At 38.9% G+C, this 19,155-nt stretch overlaps 1 protein-coding gene across 1 annotated transcript in view; it reads left to right on the top strand.

Annotated features, from left to right (window-relative positions):
• Positions 1-19,155, top strand: part of LOC148008845 (DNA gyrase subunit B, chloroplastic/mitochondrial-like) — a 97,899-nt gene that overhangs the window by 65,637 nt on the left and 13,107 nt on the right. The window contains exons 10-11 of the mRNA XM_087673991.1: positions 364-434; positions 10,078-10,219. Coding sequence (XP_087530117.1) covers positions 364-434; positions 10,078-10,219 — 213 coding nt within the window. The remainder of the gene's footprint in view (positions 1-363; positions 435-10,077; positions 10,220-19,155) is intronic.

The following is a 19,155-nucleotide window of genomic DNA, read 5'->3' as shown; positions in this document are numbered from 1 at the left end:
AAAGTACCATACCAATATTGTAGTTTTTATTGTTACCTTAATTCAGACATTGAGATTTGTGTGTGTAGAATCAGCTCTATCTCCCTGCTACAAACTTCTATTTTGATGAACAGAGAGGGTTAATGTGTCAGTTAGAAAATTACAAAACTGTCTGTTATAATTATAATTGTGTACATTAATGTGCTTTGTACATGTTTCAGATGGAAGGATGGTCTATTGAATTGTTTACTATATGATTTATCCCATTCACATTACTGCATGAAATCTATTTGTTGTCCTCACAAGAGTTTGTTTCATGTCAGTGCTATAATGTTTATCTAGGCAGTCATGTCGATTAATTCTGATATTTTACTGTGTCAACAGAAGCCAATAAATCAGACTATTGCATTCAGAAAGGTCAAAGATAGGATTACGATTGATGTAGTCATGCAGTGGTAAGGATTTTGAAGGAGTCTAATAATGTTCTGATTTGTACATATCCGTGCTATAATTTTCGCAAGATCTATAGATAGTCAACTGTTGTAGCACGATTATGCCAAAAGCTCAAATGCCTGTATATATGCTTTCTGATTATTCATTAATATGTGCAACCATTGGAATACAACTCTTATTTGGTTCGATTAACTCTACTTACCTCATTTCTCTTCTTGTGTTTATTCTTTCTGCTTAGACTTGACTATTCTTGCCATCACCCTTACATTGGATAAATGTTTATTAGTCTGTGATTTGTTGTATGATTGGTTTTTTGTTTTTTGCGTTTAGAGCGTTTCTTCACAGGGTATCAGAGCTAGGTACTCTTTGAGAAATCTTGGCCTTTGATCAAAAAGTTCATTTGCAAAAGCAGGAACAACAGAAGGATCAAATGACTTTGAATACATTCACAACAGTGCTCCACTCTCCTCAATCAAACATTGACAGAAACAATCAGGAGTGGGTCTCTTAGCTTGCTAGTGCCTGATCTGACATGGGCGAGACCACAAAATTATATTATAATTTCTCAGTCTCTTCTTTTTTCATGAGGAAGTTTCAATTAATGTATAGAAGCATTTACAATAGGCCTTCCGGCCAGCCAAGCACAATCAAAAACATGTAGCAAAACTTCATGAAGCCAAAAGGCTATGCAAACATGATGCTAGATGAACAAAAAAAGGGGATCATGAAGAGGGCACAATGGGGGTTGAAGAAACAATATCCATGCATGGAATAGCCATCTCTACGAGCATCAAACCAGTTGAAACCATGGAAGTGACCTACATGACCATAGATGCCCAAGGCCAAATCAAATATAAAAGCATTGTGAGTTTGCTAGATGTGCCAAAGACTGGTTGATCACATGAAGTGAAAGAGATACGGATGATGGGGTTGTAATGTGGCTGTGAATGGCTGCCAGCATCTTGCCCAAAAGCCAATAATGGGTGGCCATCCATTGACTGATGTGTCACTGAGGTCAATGGTCGAGAAATGAAGTACCAAATCTGTCTCCTAACTGGGTAATAGAGAAAATGATCAGCATGGGTTGCATCACATGTAGTACAAACGATACATCCACCATGGGAGATATTGCAATCATGCAACAAGTCCCCTATGGGGAGACCCTTGATAAGAGCCTCCATCTAAAAACTTTCTCGTGATAGGGAAGCTTGGAATTTCACAGTTCAAACAGTTGATTACACCAGTTAAGCTCTATTGCAACAAATAGACTAAGCTTTATTTGCTTTGTTTGTGATCTATATCTTGTCCTCAACAATTTTATGATAAACTTGATTGGTTGACCAATTTAGAAAATCCTACTCTTTCATAAAAGCCCAATCTAACCATGGGGATAAGGATTGAAAAGCAGACAAATGGGGATGCCGCCGAAGCTGATCTTCCAAGGTCAACTAAATCACCTTGTGACCTTGAGGCACCATGAAGTATTTATGAATACGGTAGAATAAATAAGCCCTAGACTTACCCGGAATGACAATATGTGTAGTCTTTAAACCCAAAGCCAATATTGCCATTTGATTGAAGTTATCACTCTCCATATGCTTCATCCCTCTCCATGTGCTTCTTAGGCCAATTAAGCAATGTGAATGTTGCCAAAACTTGGGCTTGCAAGGAATCAACTTTCTTTCTTAAATTAGAGGGACATAAAGTAGTGAGGTGAAGAATCTCTTATCATCAAACAATCAAGTGGGAAAGAAGAAAAGATTGTGAGATTTTGAATGGTTGCATGGAATTCAAAACTTTTTACCATGAGGCTTGGATAGTAGTGAAGCCATGCAAGATGCCTATCTCCTCAATAAAAGACTTGGCAATATCTGTCCAAGGATAAAGTTGTACACTTAAAGATTGCAAGAGGGCAAATTGTAAGGCTGTCATAGGAATCTTGACATCCACAAGGCAGCTCAATTCAAACATTTCGGCGTAGTACAATGTTACCAGGATACCCACACTTGACCCACTTGATGTCACCAAAGCTAGAATTTCCAATACATAAGCCTATCATGAATACATGAAGACATCCAATCAAGCAAAGTATGAGGAGCCTCATCCTCCTTGATGCCCATGGTAGATATTAACTGTTGAAGAAAGGACCAACCAACATTATCAAGAGCCTTTCAGCTAAATCATAACAATGTGCTAACAAGAGGCTTTGGCATAATCAATTCCCAATTGAACATCTAGAACATTATGCATAATATTCCGTATCTCAACGAAACCAGATGTGGGAAGACCTTTTGCAGCTTGTTAGCAATGATGTTAGAGAAGATTTTATACAAGGATCCAATAATAGAATTGGATCTCCACTGCTTTAAAGTTTGGGGAAAGGAACCTTAGGTAGCAAATGAAGCATTGCAATCTTGCAATTTGAAGGCATGCAACCCGATCTCCAAACATGTCGAAAAAGGCGAGTGAATGGGTTCTTAAGCTGTTCAACATACATTGAAAATAGTTCATTAGGAAGTCGTTCGAACCAAGGCTTTTCCTACATGGCAAATGGAACACGACTTCCATCTCTACCTCGATAATTGTGAGAGTGTGCAACGGAATAGGAAGACGAATATGGAGAGAGAAGGAAAGAGAAAGACTTGCAATGAAAGAAGAGAATGGAAGAGGAAAATCTGCATTAAACTCCTCTTTGTTAGATTTCTGTGTTTTTGAGTTTTCTTGCATGTCTACAACCACTTATGTGCAGAGATCTTCATTGACATTCTTGCGTTTTCTTCTCCAATTGGCTGCCCAACACTCATCTTGATAGTAACTATCATTATGGAGAGTTTTCAACATATCTTGCATCTCCGATAGTTTGTGAGGACTACGTTTTGCTCCCTCTATTGCTATCCTTCGTATTCTAGTGTCTAGTTTAACATTGCACCCCCTAGAGGATTGCTTTCCGCTCTCTCCATAGATCAGCTTATTTCGTTGTTATTGATAGCTTTGCCCAAAGGATTGTGTTTCACTCCCTTCACATTGTAGATTCCTTCTTTGTGTTGTTGCTTGATCTTCTTGCTTACTCCATTGTATTAGCATGATTCATTCGTCATGATTCAGTATTCATCATTCTTTACCTTTTTCTTTAGTGTTTTCGAGTTTCATCTCAGTGTTTTTCATACACTTGTGTTTCTCTCTGCAAACCCTATTGTTTCTCAAGATGGTATCAAAGCACACCGTTCCATTTGTCGACATGGGGCAGAGGTAGTGGAAGGCTCAGATGATTTAGTTTTATCCTTCACTCCCGGATGAAGATGAGGGTATTTCTTTCAACACTTCTCCTTGGGATGGGCGCCCTTTCAATAGTGTGGGCATTTAGGCTTTTCCTCTTAAATTTGTATCAAAGTTCAAAGAATGACTCGAAGTGCTGTTCTAGTTCTGGTTCTTGGCTTTTTTCTATCCGTGCTTCTTTTCTTGGTCTTCTTGTTGTTGTCTTTTGATTTCCTCGCCCAAACATGTACTAAAAGCCTTAGTAGAACCGGATTCACTTACTCTAGCTTGCTTGAGTTGCTTTTTGTGCTCCAAAACAAGTTGAGCTAACATTGGCCATAGAATAGTGTCTTGAGTTTTGGAGGTAAGTAAAATGGTGTAGAAAGTTGCCATGTGCTTTGATGAAATAGTCTTGCTAAGGATGCAAGATGATTATGTAGTTCCTCCATCTTATTGGTGTAGTCCTTCATAGAAGAAGGGCCATCAATAGAATACTTTTGAAGTTCCTTCTCTATGGTTATTCTAACCGCAAAAGATTTCCATTGATAAAGAGAAGCGAGTGTTGTTTGTATCTCTCTTGCGGTCCGAAGTCTGTGCACATGCACAAGGACATAATCTTGCAGACCAATGAAGAGAGGGGATTAGACTCTGGAGTTTAATCGATTCCATAGGGCTGCTTGGTCCATCATAGAAACAATATTGGGATCCTCCATTGGATGGGGAATAGGGGTGGTAACAAATGCCCATAAATTGAAGGTAACAAATATACACCTTGTCGGAGTCATCAAACACATCGAATTGGTACTCCATAGCCCTTGGAAAAAATTGGCAAACACACAAGAAACTGTTGCATTTTGGTGTTGGGCTGTTTGAATGGAGGAGAAAACAACCACACCTTGCCAAATGGAGTTGAGCTAGTGATAGATTATTGATAACTCATCATGATTGTACTTTTATATAATTCTTGTAGGCATTTGACTAGACTAAGTTTCTTTTCAATTTTTATATGATGTTGGAGATGTAGATTATTGTTGACATTGAGTTCTTCTTCTTTTCCTCCTCTCTCTTTTTTTTTTGGTAAATTTCCTCCTCTCTCTCTCTCTCTCTCTCTCTCTCTAGTTTTTGATAAATTGACTGAAAAGAAAACTAACGGGAATTATAGAATGGATGATATGAGCAAGATAAGCTATCATAGATAAAAGTCTTCTCATGTAGATTTTTTTTTTCAAGAACCTTGATGGATCTCAACAGAAATAATATTCAGAGAGTTAAAATGTAGCTGGCCATTAGACCCAATCTTTGGTGGAATTAGACCATTGCTATAGGCAACATTATGCGGATTTATTTGTTACCCTTGCCTTTAGTAGTCGTGATATGATTAAGGATTATGCCATGTTCAGTCATTATCAAGATATATTGAATTCAAAAGAACCATTTAGCATGATTAAGTTAGAGGATGTTATACACTCAATTGCTAGATGGAAATCATTGGGTTAGACATCATTTTGTACTCACCAGCTATGTATTGTTCATTGTTTATTTTCCATTTAGATAGTCGTAGCGTTAGATGTCAGCTGTTTTGGGACATGGAAAATTCCTTGAATTTTCAGATGTAACATTTTTGTCTCATAGGTTGATTTGGCCTTTTGTAGACGTTAATATAACTAACTTTCTTTCTCTCTCTCTCTCTCTCTCTTTCTATGTGTGTGTGTGTCTCTCCATGAAGGATTTTGAATTAGAGAATATAAATATTTATAAGGGCCTTTTTGCTCCATGTAGGCTCAATATGTGGAAAACAACACAGAAAACCGCAAGGCTACAATTATGAGATAAGCGAATTTGGAAGTGGTTATAACGAGGGTGGAGTGGATAATCTCTTTCAAGAGAGCAGCTGTGAGGACCATACCAACAGAAATCATGGAACTCATTTGCCACATAATCCTCGAATGTGGCTTGCATGATGCGGTGCTGAATAAAAAATGAATATGATATTTTGTCCTCCAAATATATCAAAGATGAGTCCAATGCAAAATCAAGGATATTTCAGCTGTAAAATGGCCGTTGATGGATAATCTCTTTCAAGAGAGCGGCCGTGAGGACCATACCAACAGAAATCATGGAACTCATTTGCCACATAATCCTTGAATGTGGCTTGCATGATGTGATCCTGAATTAAAAATGAATATGATGTTTTGTCCTCCAAATATATCAAAGATGAGTCCAATGCAAAATCAAGGATATTTCAGCTGTAAAATGGCCGTTGATGGCATCTTGCTCAAACCTAGGAATGGATGCCTATATATTACTATGTCATTGCAGGCCATACTCAAGAAATGAGCCACTTGGTAAGATGGTGGCCAAGTTTATAGATTTTGAAGTCATGAAGCCAGACATCTAGTCAGATTTTGAATCGGAGTTTGAAGAGCCACTTGGTAAGCATTGAAGAGATAAGAAGTCTCATCACATGCAATGCAAGGGACACATCTACCATTGTAGATTTTGCAGTGTCGTAGCATATCATCAGTGTGGAGACCCCCTATAAGAAGTGTCTAGATAAAGACTTTCCCTTGATAAGGAAGTTAGACCTTCACCTTTCATTGTGAACCATCTTGTTTCAAAAGTCTTGTAGGTGCATAGAAGCCCAGTCCAACTAGGGCAGGTTGCTTTCTGTCTGCGGACCGAGTCTGTATATTATAATCCATCCAGTCTGGTCCGATGTGTGTGATCCGTCCAATTCTCGTCCTTTTTTTTTTGAGTTGGTTGTTTTTCAGAAACCAGTTTTTTGCTTTACCACTTTCCTCTTTATCCTCACTAACCTCTACCTGCAATTCATTTACCACATCCTCTTCTTCTACCTCTCTCTTATGACCTCCTCTACCCTTCTCTCTTAGATCTCTGCCATTCACTTTTCTCCACCTCTCCATCCTCCTCTTCCTCTTGTGCCTCATCCCCTAATGGTAGCTCTATTTCTATTTTCTCTTCCTTTGCCTCCTCTTCTTTCCTTTCCCCTACCTTTATCTATATCTCTATACTCTTTATCCCTTTCACAATGCCTAAGCCTCTTCATGATGCCTTCGTATTACACACATCTCACCTCGAGTCTAAGCCTTCAATTTCGTTTTGTTTCTACTACTTTTTGTACTTGACACTTGGTACTTAGTGACTTGCCATACCATGATCCATCATTGCAGCTAGCTTCTTTTTTTGATCGATTGTACACTTTTTTGATCTTAGAAATGAAATTGGATCTTGAAAATTACTTGTGACTAGAGTGTTGGATATAGGATGGATAATACCTTCTGATAGTCTATCTCATGAATAGCCACTTCCATGTTAAAACTAGTAACAAATTTCTATGTATTTTTTAATGACTATACGAAACAATGGATTTTATCCAACATTTTTTTATGTGCATTTTGTACCGTACGAAGTCCACGGACTGGATAGATAGAATGGATCGTACCTAACTACCTTGAACTAGGCGGATGAATCCTTTAATACAAGCAAAGAGGAACACCATTGAAATTGCTCTTCCAAACCTGTCCAAATCAGCTGGTAACCACAAGGAACATGAAAGTTTTGTTGGATATGATGGAAAGCTTAAGCCTAACACAGATGAGGAATGACAACATTTTGTAGAGTTTTTAAACCTGATTATGCCATTATGTTAAACCTATCATGTTTCATGTCCTTTATAGGCTGATTGAGCAATGAGTAACTAGAATCTCATCTTGCATGCAATTAGCCATCTTTCTAGAGCAAGGAAACGCCAAGAAGTGAAGTGGAGTATCTCCTACCAGGAAGCAATCAAGTAGGAGAACTAGAAAAGAATATAGAATTTTGATTCCTTGAGTTTAGTTGTGATGTGCAGGCAAATGCACATAGATTATTAGAGGAGGAGAGCAGGCTGCCTGGAGGCTGGGAGAAGCTTATATTTGAGGTTTGAGGACAGGATCCTCAGTTCACACTAGAGTTTGGTAGAGCTAAAGGCTTACAATAGTCTTCTAAGAGAGGCATTGAAGTAGGAGCAAGGACCTTATCCGAGATTAGTAGGTCTTATCTGGATGATTGGGATTTCAACAGAGTCAGCTTCCTTGGCATCATTCTTGGCATGACTCTATTGGACCATTTTTGAGTTCAGCCAGTTCTCTTTGAGAGAGAGTCAGAGGGCATGTTAGGATTCTAGAGCATGTTGCTAGAGATTTGAATGAGTGTGTGCAAGTGATTAGATCCTTCCAAAAGGAGGCGATGCGGCAGAGACAAGGCCTAGAGAGGGAGAGGACTGCTGGAGCATCATTGGTTGCGAGCAAGAGAGATGCCCAGGTTGCAGATGGGTAGCTCAGAGGATGCATATTGTTTGAGCAGATATTGATGCCTTGAAAAGAGCAAGATCAAAGTACAGGTTTCATTCAATTTGCAGGCTAGACTACCCAGCTATGAGAGTGATAGGGAGATAATATGGTAGAGCACTAGAAGGGTGGTCACTGACAAGATAACCAGCTTTTGATGGCCTTTTTGACAGAGGATCTAGAGAAGGCACCTTCGGCCTTGCCCTAATGCAAGTATTGATGAGACGATGGACTGCAGAAGTTCTTAAGCTATTAGCATCTTATCAGTTAGGCTTCACTACAGCTTTTCATGAGATTATGGTGTCAGGGGGTTGCCGGAAAGACTATCTGAGGGATCTAACCATCTCATTCCCAGGGGTAGATTGAACAGATGGGAGATTTGAGGGATTGATCCATCTCATTTCCAAGTGCAGGGGGAACAGATTGGAGATTAAGCAGTGGAGGCTGATCATTTTGCTAGGAACTGCCTACAACATCCTTGCCAAGGTGAGTCTCATATTGGCCCTATTGACGCCGGATATTATTCAGCCCACTGAGACAGACATTGTGCACATCTTCATCTTTTGAGAGTCCACCACTCTTGCTCGATCCAGAAACCAAGACCTCAATTCTGCTGCTCCTTGATTTCGAGAAGGCTTATGACTGCGCGGATTAGGAGTTTTTGGATGGTACTATGCCATGGATGGGATTGTCAGATTTGTGGATCAGAGCTAGATCCGTGTTGGTGGGGCTAGAGGAGAGAGATTCAATATCCACAGATCAGTGAGACAGGGTTGCCTAGTAGGGCCTTCCTGTTTCTGTTTGTAGTAGTGGCCATGAGCTCTTTTTTGACAGATAGATCCAGTGGCATCGGAGACATCAGATTGAACATCCCGGAGCCCAATTGAGAAGTCTGCAGATGATACTACAGTTCATCTAGATGCTACAATAGTTTATTGGGCTGATTGCTTTCATTATTGTATGGTACATATGGACCATGAAGTTCAGACATGCTATGGGACTCCAGGATGTCTCCACTATAGATACTCTCTCAGGGATTTGCACAAAGATCTTCCTTAGTCAATGTGAGAGATGGGAGAGGCTGCATGGTGGCTCTGAGAGATTGGTTGTTCAAACAACCATTGAATTTATGTTACCCTTAGCTATTAGGGTTGTTTGTACTTTATATTTTACATCATTTTCTCTTAGGTGTTATTAATAGAACTTTGTCTACATTGAAAAAAAATGCCATTGTTGGTGAGAGCAACTGGAGGCAGATGCATATGTGCAAAGCTGGACTGATTTTGAAGGGCATGCATTGTGGATTCAGTTGTATAATTGGGACTTATTTGTAGTGTTTAGGGTTTGCAGTGGGGACTTTTCAGGTGTACCAGATCTGGTTGGTTGCTGATAGGTTCCATCCTGAATGATAACCAGCTGAGCAATTAGCCATTGTGAAGCTCTTCAATAATCACAAAGGAATATGGCAGGGACACAAGGCATTGGGGCCAATTGGTGTAGTTTCCATTGAGTAGATGCATTCTAGCTCCCCTGGTTGCGAGTGTCTAAGTTGCTGGTTTACTGTTTTCAGCTCATTGTGCCTGCATGCTAATGCACAATTGCCCTTCGGTTGATAGGGAAGGCTGGTTTCAGCCCACCAGGTCATCAATTGTTCAGAAATGGTGCCACATTTGTACGGAAGTATATATGTTTTGATGATTATGTTATTCCATATAATATAGTTACAAGGGAACTTAGATTCAGCAATACCATTCTGCTGTTGCTTGATGGAATTCCCATCTAAATTGTGGTTGCCTTTTTTGTTTTTGGTACTATGGTTCATCCACGTGGATATCCAGGTCTAGTGTTCTGCCTTGTTGGAGGTTGCATCCTTACTTTATACCGAATTACAAGTTCAACTTACCAGATTTCTTTTTCGGGATTTTCATTCAGTTGTCTTTTGTTTCTCTTTTTGATTCAAAAGTCTAACGGTTTCCATTTGTGTAGAGTTTTTAATTGTGGGAACTTTGGTTTATAAGGTATGAATATGTTTCTGTGGTAGGTGTGCAGATGCTTATACAGATACTATTTTGGGATATGCAAATAGCATACGTACAAGTGATGGGGGGACACATCTAGATGGAGCAAAAGCTGCTATCACTCGAACTCTGAACAATCTAGGAAGAAAGATCAAGACCATCAAGGTTTTATTTCTGTTCTGTTCTTATGCTTCTGCGCATTGTTGCACATGATTTAAGATTTCACTTTCTGTCTAAGGTAATACTGTCTAGAGAAAAGTGACCTTTTGGTGAGTGTGTGCTAGAGTAAAAAATGCAATATCTAATAGAAGTAAGTAGACTTAGTAACTATAAACTATCCAACATTAAAGCAATACATCATTGTTTTGATTCTTACTTATAGTGCATTAGTGGCTTGTTATACAAAGTTGAAATTTAAGGTCTTGAAATAGACTAGCTAGATGCTAGAAGAACCTAGGTGTCTTTTATGATGGTGGGCTCACTTTAGTTGACTGTCTTTAGTTGGCTTCAGGAGGTCAAAGAGTGAAGCATCTCCTTTATGAACTAGCCATTTCGACCTAGCTTAGGGATGGTCATGAAAAGATCTCAAGTTCTAATTGAGATATTGCATGTAGTACAAATAGATGTTGTGGGGACTTCATTGTTACAGAATCAATTCCTTGTAACATAGTTATCAAGTTTGATGGTGTCTTACTAGGTTCTATCCGATGTCAATACAATACTAATTGGAGTAGAAAATCTTGGTCATGTGTCTGATGCTATCTTTGATGCAAATTAGCTATTTGGGCCTAGCTTAGGGATGGTGATGAGAAGACCAGTAAGTTCTAATTTAGATTTCGCACATCGTACGGATTCAAGTTGTTGGGACTCCATTGTTACATAATCAGTTCCTTGAAGAGAGTTGTCAAGTTCGATGGTGTCTTAACAATGCCATTCTAATGTCAATAGAATACTAATCAGACTCCAAATCTTGGTCATATGTTTGATGCTATGTTTGATACAAAGTTGTTTGATCCAAGAGAGTGGGGAGGGGCCATTTGATAGGCCATGGAGAGTGGCCTTGTTTAGCTACACCATCAAGTTGGGGAGGCGGATTTTGATGATAGTAACATGGGATGACCATTTTCTAGATCCTTGTGTGAGTCCCATCCTAGCCCCGTACTGTCCCACTCTTGTCCTCATGTTAGAGACACCTCTCATGGTAACAAGGGATGGCAAGTCTTGGCTCCATTCCAATTCCCCGTTCTGTCCCCATCCGCATCCCTCTTGCCAAAACCCATCCCATGTTATTATGATTTAGACAAGCAGAATGAGATTACAACTAGCTTCCACTTGCCATTGGAATTCGGTACAGAGAAGTCATCTTAGATTCTTTGTTGTTAGAGTTGTGGACGAAGCTAGATGTCTGGAGGACGTGAAAATTTGAGATGCTTTAATCTTGCTGATAATATTTGATTAAGTCACTAATCAAATGTGCAAGGTTGTTTAGCACATGTGATGCATATGGCAATTATCTCATGATAATAGGCTAAGGATCTCGAGGATGTAGTGGATGTCAAAGGCAAAAGTTATGATAAGTTATGCCAGCTGGGATTTGGTGGTTGGTTGGTGCTAGTTTGGACCCTAGGACAGTTGTTTGGCCACTAAGTGTTAGTCGTGGCAATAGGGATTAGGCATTACTTAATTGATTAATGCCAATCTAAGGGTCAATAGAGGTTGGGGACCACTCTAGGTTGCAAATGGCCTGGCTAATTTAGTTATGGATGGACACATTTAATTTTGGGGCAGAGTTAGGAGGGCTGAAATTAATTTTCAAAATTATTTAATTCTGAAAATTCATTTAATGGCTAGGTAATGTTGAAAATTGGGTTTAGAAGGTTGCCACTTGGCAAAAATACCCATGCAAGTTGAGAAAACGTTTTTTAGGCCTAGTCTCGACTATTTAGATCAGTTTTCAACTAGAGGGGGAGAGAGAGAAGGCTGCTGGTCCAATTTCTGAGCAGAAAACAACATATTACAGCGGGTGACAACCATCGAGAGCTGTCAATAGGCAAGCTAGAGCAAGAGAAGGCCCATCAAGAGCTGGCGACATCATTACTTGGCTGGTGATAGTAATTCTAGTGCTCCCAAGTTGTAGGGGATTGCTTTTCTTATTGGTTGAATAGGCAATAGGTAGATTGGAGGGTTTCTCTATGTTAAATCTCTGAATTTTCTGTCTCTAGCATTCTCTAAGCTATTCTAGCCCATTCTTGGGAGGTCTCAGCTTATCTCAGCCATTTGGAGCAGATGTTAGCCAAATTTGGTTGACAGCAAAGGAAATTCTATTGTAAATCCCAAGTTTTTGTAGGAATTAGAGTTTAGCAGCCATCTCGGGACCTATGCCATGAGTAGAAGGCTTATACATTGAATTCAACACCTGAAATTTATAGAATTATCAATGGATTCAAATGCCAGCCAATCCATTGTAAATTTGAAATAGCATTTGGTGTTTTGAGGTCCAATCAAAGCAAGCTGTCGGTAAAAGTGTATTGATTGTATCTCCAGCAAGGGGCTTTTGGATCAGCTAAGGAGATTGTGAAATCTTAGCTTGTACCCAATCCATTAGTCAATAAAGTTAAAGAAATATCAAAAGGGGGCGCCAATTCTGGGGCCAACAAAGGATCTACTGTCCTTGAACTTTCAAGGAAATTATTCATTTTTAGTTTATGTTTTTCTTACTAATTGTTGTAATTAAGTAGTTTATCAAGTTTTACCACCCTATTCGAGAAGGAAGACTGGTTTCATGGTTTCATCGGTGGGATACTACTTAATCCCTTGATTTGGTGGGCCTGAGGCACCCAATTGGAAGTCAAAGCTTTGTGCTAATACTGATTTTTTGTGGTCAGTTGAGAAATTACGGCAATATGTTTTCATATAGTGAGATGGAATCAAGCAGTCATGATGTCTCTCAATATGGACACTCACATGAGAAAGAAGGAAATTCAATGTGTGATTTTGGATAGGCCTTAGACCATGGACAACAAGTTGAAAATGTTGCTCTTGGGCAAGATGTGGGGCCGTAAAGGCATAATGAGGTGGATGACCAGCAAGTGAAGACGAAGTTGATGACTTGTTCAAGAATCGGATAAGGATATCAACAAATCTCTTTGTTGAATTGGCAAAGGATGCTCAATTCACCCGATTTTTGAATACTGCAGATAAGGACAGCAATGGCAAGAAGAAGCCATCTTCTACATTTCGGGACAAGAAGCTGCACCGATGGTAATGCCAAAGCCTCTGCTTGAAGCTCTGAAAGATGCTAATGAAGCAAAATAGTTGGTACCTATGGAGCAAGGAATATAAATGCAAGGCTATCATGGAACTGCCAATCCAATGGATTTTGGATAGCTGGGCATGTATGCTATGATGGGATTGTCAAGATACTTTAGTGGTAGCACAATTTTTCATGCTATGGTTGGATAGGGACCCCATATGGGAATGTATGGCACAAAACCCTATGGTATGTAGGAGCCAATGCATGGTGTGCAAGGCCCAATGTATTTGGGTATAGCTGAAAATGTGCAAAACCCTATGTATGGCAGCATTGTTTTGATGTTTGGGCACAAAGTAGCATGTTTTGGTATTGCATGTGCAGCCCTAAATGTTTATGGGGCTTAAGGAATGAGTGCTGGTCATGCAAATGCTCCATTTGTTGTTGGTTTTGATGTAAATTCAGCATATGCACCCTTTTTGCAGCAGCTAGTGTATAACAACTTGATATCGAAAGGGGCAGCAAAAGACTATGATGAGGGTGGAAGAGCAGTGAAGTTTGAGTCCTTTAGTGGTGCACAAGATAGGTTCAAAGCTTTGATTTTCATTTAGTAATTTGATGCAGGCTATGTAGTGGGAAACTTCATCGAATCTTTAAAGATTTGAAAGGCAATGACTTTGTTGAAGGGCAATGCATTGCAATGGTGGTCTATGCTTTAGATGCAAGGTAGGGCACTGTTAACACAGTTGCAATTCAATCAAATGTTTGCATTGAATTGGTTGACAAGTGCCTTTAAGGTGGACATCATGATAGCTTGTAACAAGCTAGATGCTAAGGAATGCAAGAATTTGGAGCAATATAATAAGAAGTTTTGGGATGCACTACTGTTGGTCATTTCTTATCACCCTGTAACCTTTCATGAGCAAGTGGAAAAATATGTTTGTGGGCTGTCTAAAAGAATCATCGATTTTTGCGTTAAATCCATTGTCTCTAGCATGTATCAACTCATAGAGATTGTTACTACAGTAGATGCTTCGGTATGTGGGAAGGATTTAGGCTTCCTCGAGAGTGGAGAGAGGCCGAATAACAAGTTGTCTAGGGTTGAGAAAAGGGACATATCTGAAAATCAGCTTGAAAAGAGACCAAAACAAGAAAGAAAGGGCTCGAGAAAATTGGCATAGTATAGGAAATTGATGGCTGCTAATAAATGCTTCATTTGTGACGATGCAAGGGACTATCCCAATAGGCAGCAAGTTGGAAAATCAAAAAATCAAGGAGATCCTAAGGGAAAGAAGTCTAAAATATTAGTGGGATTAGTGCTTGATGTTATTAGGGATTAGCTCAAAGATGATGCTATTGAGTTGTATAGAGCGTGGGGCTAAATTAGTGATCAGCATGCATTGATATTTTTTGAAAATGATACATGAGTCAACTTCATCTCTATAGACATGGCAGCCCGTGTAGGTGTCATGAGTACATATATTTTTGAAACATCACTTACCATGTGGATTAATTTTTATTGACATGGTTAAGTAAATGTTGTACATGTGAGGTGTAATTGATGTTAGAGTAAATTTACGAGCCTGGGACTCGAGGAAATTACGGGATGTCAAAGGTAAAAGTTGCTATAAGTTATGTCGCATAAGTACTTGGTGGTATTTGGTGCCAGTTGTTGGCCTAGGTCATTCATTTGGCCGTAAGTGTCAATTGGTGATATTAGGGAAATGACGTTTAATGGTCATAAGTGTTAATTGCTGGAAAAACCATTTGGGAAGGATGCCACTTGTCAAAAATGTCTATGCAAGATTGAAAAACGTCTTTAGAGGTTGGAGAGAGATACTTTTAGTGTATTCAGCTTGCAAGAGAGAGAAAGGAGATGTTGCTGGTTTGATTTGTAGCTAGTGGAGGACCTTCTCAGGCAGCCAGGGGTAGGAGAAGACCAATCAATAGCAGGTGACAGCATCTACAAGCTGTTGAGACAGGGCATCAACAGTAAATGACTGATTTTTTTCAGTTCTTTGCATCTACAAGTTATTGAGACAGGGTAACAACAGCTAATGACAGATTTTCTTCAGCTCTTCGCGAAGAAAGTCTTAATTTTCTCTCTCCTCAATTTTCTCTCTCATCTCTTGGCCTTTCTACATTAAGATTACAGCATTAAGATTACAAGAGGCTGAGAAATTTCAGATTTCTCTGTTGTAAACCCTAATTTGTAGCAAAAATTAGGGTTAGTAGTAGCCTTAGAAAGCATGCAAGAAATTGGAAGCTCCAAGACTTGGATTCAACAGGGCTGAAGCTGTTTTTAGCTTATTTAAGTGGAGGGACCAGCAAATCATTGAATTTGGGGTATTTTCCATCTCAATCAAGGTGGATGAAGGCCAATTGATGTAAAGTGGAAAAGAGAAATTGTCCCTCTTGTATTTGCAATTGCTATTTCTGAAATAAGGAAAAATTACTTTTCAGCATACTTGGCTTTTACTAAGGATAAGGATGATAGTAAGAATATTGGCAATACATCTAAGTTACAGAAGGATTACATGCCATTTTGAAAAATATATTTTGATTGCTTCTTTTAATCACTTCTAGAGCAGTGACTTCTTGAAAGACTTGAAGATCATGGCATAGATCTTATTTGTGGTAGTAGCCCATCTAATAAGCCGCCCTATAGAGTCATTGCAGTCCAACAAGAGAGAATGAGTCAGGTAAATGAGATATAAGAAAAATGATTATTTTAGCCCAGGTCATCTTTTTTTTATTCTCTAGTGCTTTTGGTGAAGAAAAATGATTGTTCATGACATATGTGCATTGACTATCGTACTTTGAACAAAATCACAATAAAGAATCAGTTTCCAATCCCTCGGATCGGTGATGTTATGGATAGATTATAGGAGGCAGCCATATTCAAGCGTATAGATTTGAAAAGTGGGTACCATTAGATACGCATTATACTTAGACTAGAGGATGTGTTTAAGAAAGCTTTTAGGATATCTTTTGGGTTGTATGAGGTTATTGTCATGTCTTTTGGACTTATGAATGCTACTGTCACTTTTAATTGGATAATGGATTGCATGTTCAGGTCACATAGAGTATGACAAAAAATAAAATTTGAACATTGTGTTCAATGAGCTGCATAAGCATAGCCTGGTTGTTAATGACAAAAAAAGTGAATTATTTTTATATGAGATCCACACATTATATCATGGGCCCTACAAAGGTTGAGGCAATATGCTCATGGCTATGTTTGAGAATGTTCATGAGATCCACAGCTTCTTGGGTTTGTGCTCTTATTTTAGGAAGTATATATGCGAGTTTATTGAAATTGCATCTTTGTTGCATACTTTGTAAAAGAAAATTGTGTCCTTTAGATGAACAATAGTGAAAATTTCAGTATTTGAAAAGCTAAAGAAAAATGCAACTTCAAATCATGTGTTTGTGTCGCCCGATGTAAGAAAGTCATTTGTGGTTCATTGTGATGCATGTGGTAATAGCATTGGTACTATTCTTATGCAGTATGGTTGAGTTGTGGCTTATGAGGGTCGAATTGTCCACGGTACAGAGAAAAAGTCGCAGGTCTATGAAAAAGAGCTCTTGGCTGTAATTCATCCATTATCTATGTGGCACCACTATTTGTTGGGGACTGATGTTTTAGTGCAAATAGACCATCAAACTTTTAGATATTTTTTGACGCATACAAAGTTGTCAAAGAAGTATATAAGATGGGGCAAATTTTCTTTGTATATTTCATTTTCAGATTGTAGATATTGATGGTAAAAAGAATGTTGTGGTTGATGCATGGTCACGTAAGCCACAATTCTAGGCATTAGCACAGTTTATTTTATTTGATGCCATGAAAGAGCAATATGTTGCTAATTTGGACTTTGCTAATGTTTATGATTAGCTTTGCAATGGCGAGAGGCATGAGCACTTTGTGCTTAGAGATGAATTTTTGATGATGCATGGATAATTGTGTTGTCACAAAGCAGTTGAGACCTAGAGTGATTATTGAATGTCATGCTTCTTTGTATGGAGGACATAAAGGTATTGATGCCGCAGTTAAGGTAGTGGAATATTTTTCTTCTTGGATAGCTTTGAGGCATGATATAGAGCAGTTTGTTAGGACATGCACGTAGTTAGAAGGTGAAGTATGATAGGCAAAAGATACCGGGCTTGTTGCTTCCTTTGTCTATTCCAGATAGGCCTTGGTAGAGCATTGCAATGAATTTTATTTTTGAGCTTTCTAGGACATTGATAAGGAATGATGGGATATGGACTATCATTTGGAGGTTTAGTAAATAGGTCCATGGAGGTTTAGCAAATAGGTCCATTTCATTCCAGTGAGGAAGAAACTAAGGCTAATCATATGGCATAATTATATTTGCAACACATCTTTAAGTATCATGCTATGCCAGAGCAAATTGTCAGTGATTGAGACTCTTGGATGACCAATTTATTTTGGAAGGGGTTTGAGAATATAGGTACCACACTGAAATTCTCATAATCTTTTTATTCACAAACATATGGTCAATCCAAAGAGGCTAATTCCACAATATTGGATCTTTTGAGGTGCTATGTTTTAGACCACAAGACACAGTGAGAGCACTATTTGCCATTAGTTGAGTTTGCATGTAATAATACAATGCATAGTTCTACTGGCAAAGCTCCATTTGAGGTGGTTGAGAGTGGCAGGAAGGTACGACCTATCTTGTAGACTAAGGATAAGATCTTTGAGGTTGATCGTTATGTGGAAAACTTGGATACAGCTTATGCAAAGATAAAGTATGTAGTTCAGAGATCACAGGAAAAGCAAAAGAAGGTAGCAAATCGCCATAGACGTGCTTAGTAGTTTCTAGAGAGCAATTATGTATTGCTGCGTTTTGAAAATGCAAGGTTGAAAATATGAAAGGAAGAGAGCGATTGTTTCCAAAGCTAAATATGAGATACTATGGGCCCTCCAAGTGTTGGAAAAGATTAGCGATGTGGCATATTGAATAAAATTGCCTCCACATTGGCAAATACACAATGCCTTTCATGTTAGTTTGTTGAGGTCTTTTTATGGTGATGTATCAGAGGATATGTCTGTTGAAATTCAGTGTGAGGCTGAGGAGCTAGATGAGAGTTTGGTACTTGAGGAGATATTGGCACATAAGCAAAGAAATGTTAGAGCTAAAGTTTCTAGAAGATATTTGGCAAAGTTTTAGAATTATTCACCAATGGATGCAAAATGGATGGAAGAGGATGGCTTGGGTGACCATCCTCAATTGTTGTAGCTTTACCTAGATACCTTTTAGGTAGAGTTGACTTCAATTCGGGCTCAGTTAGGTTCAGTAGAGGTGGGGTCTAGAGTATTGCTTGATGCTTACGGGGGCGGTAGCACTTCCATTTCTTCAATTGTGGGCAACTCTCGCATGCAATAGATCTCAAGTGTATTTAGCATGCATCCAAGGTATTGTGTTAATAGTATGTTTGCCATGAGGTCACTATTCATTGTATTAGTCATTGTGAGATATATGCAGATGAGTATGGTTGTTATCGTAGCTCGGAGACTATACTTTTGCATCAATTTGGGATTAGTTCGTGATAAGTTGCGCACAAGCTTTTGCCTCAGTTTTGAGATCAAATTTTGATCAATTTTGATCAATTTTTACTCGAAGTGGATGTAAGGCAGAAGTTGTGATTAGTGATGCCAATAGGGTTTTGGTGGTGAGTTGGTATCAATTTTTACCCTCAAACAGTTGTTTGGCTAATAAGCATCAGTGATGACATTAGGGACTAGCATTAATTAATTAATCAATCCCGGTCGAAGGGTCAATAGAGATTGGGAACCACTTCATGTTGCAAATGGCTTAGCCAA

This window comes from Lygodium microphyllum, unplaced genomic scaffold, assembly GCF_053477565.2.
Source record: "Lygodium microphyllum isolate KBCC unplaced genomic scaffold, Lygodium_microphyllum_v1.1.10 scaffold_63, whole genome shotgun sequence".
NCBI classification, from domain to species: Eukaryota; Viridiplantae; Streptophyta; class Polypodiopsida; order Schizaeales; family Lygodiaceae; genus Lygodium; species Lygodium microphyllum.
This window is presented reverse-complemented; position numbering and strand designations above follow the sequence as displayed.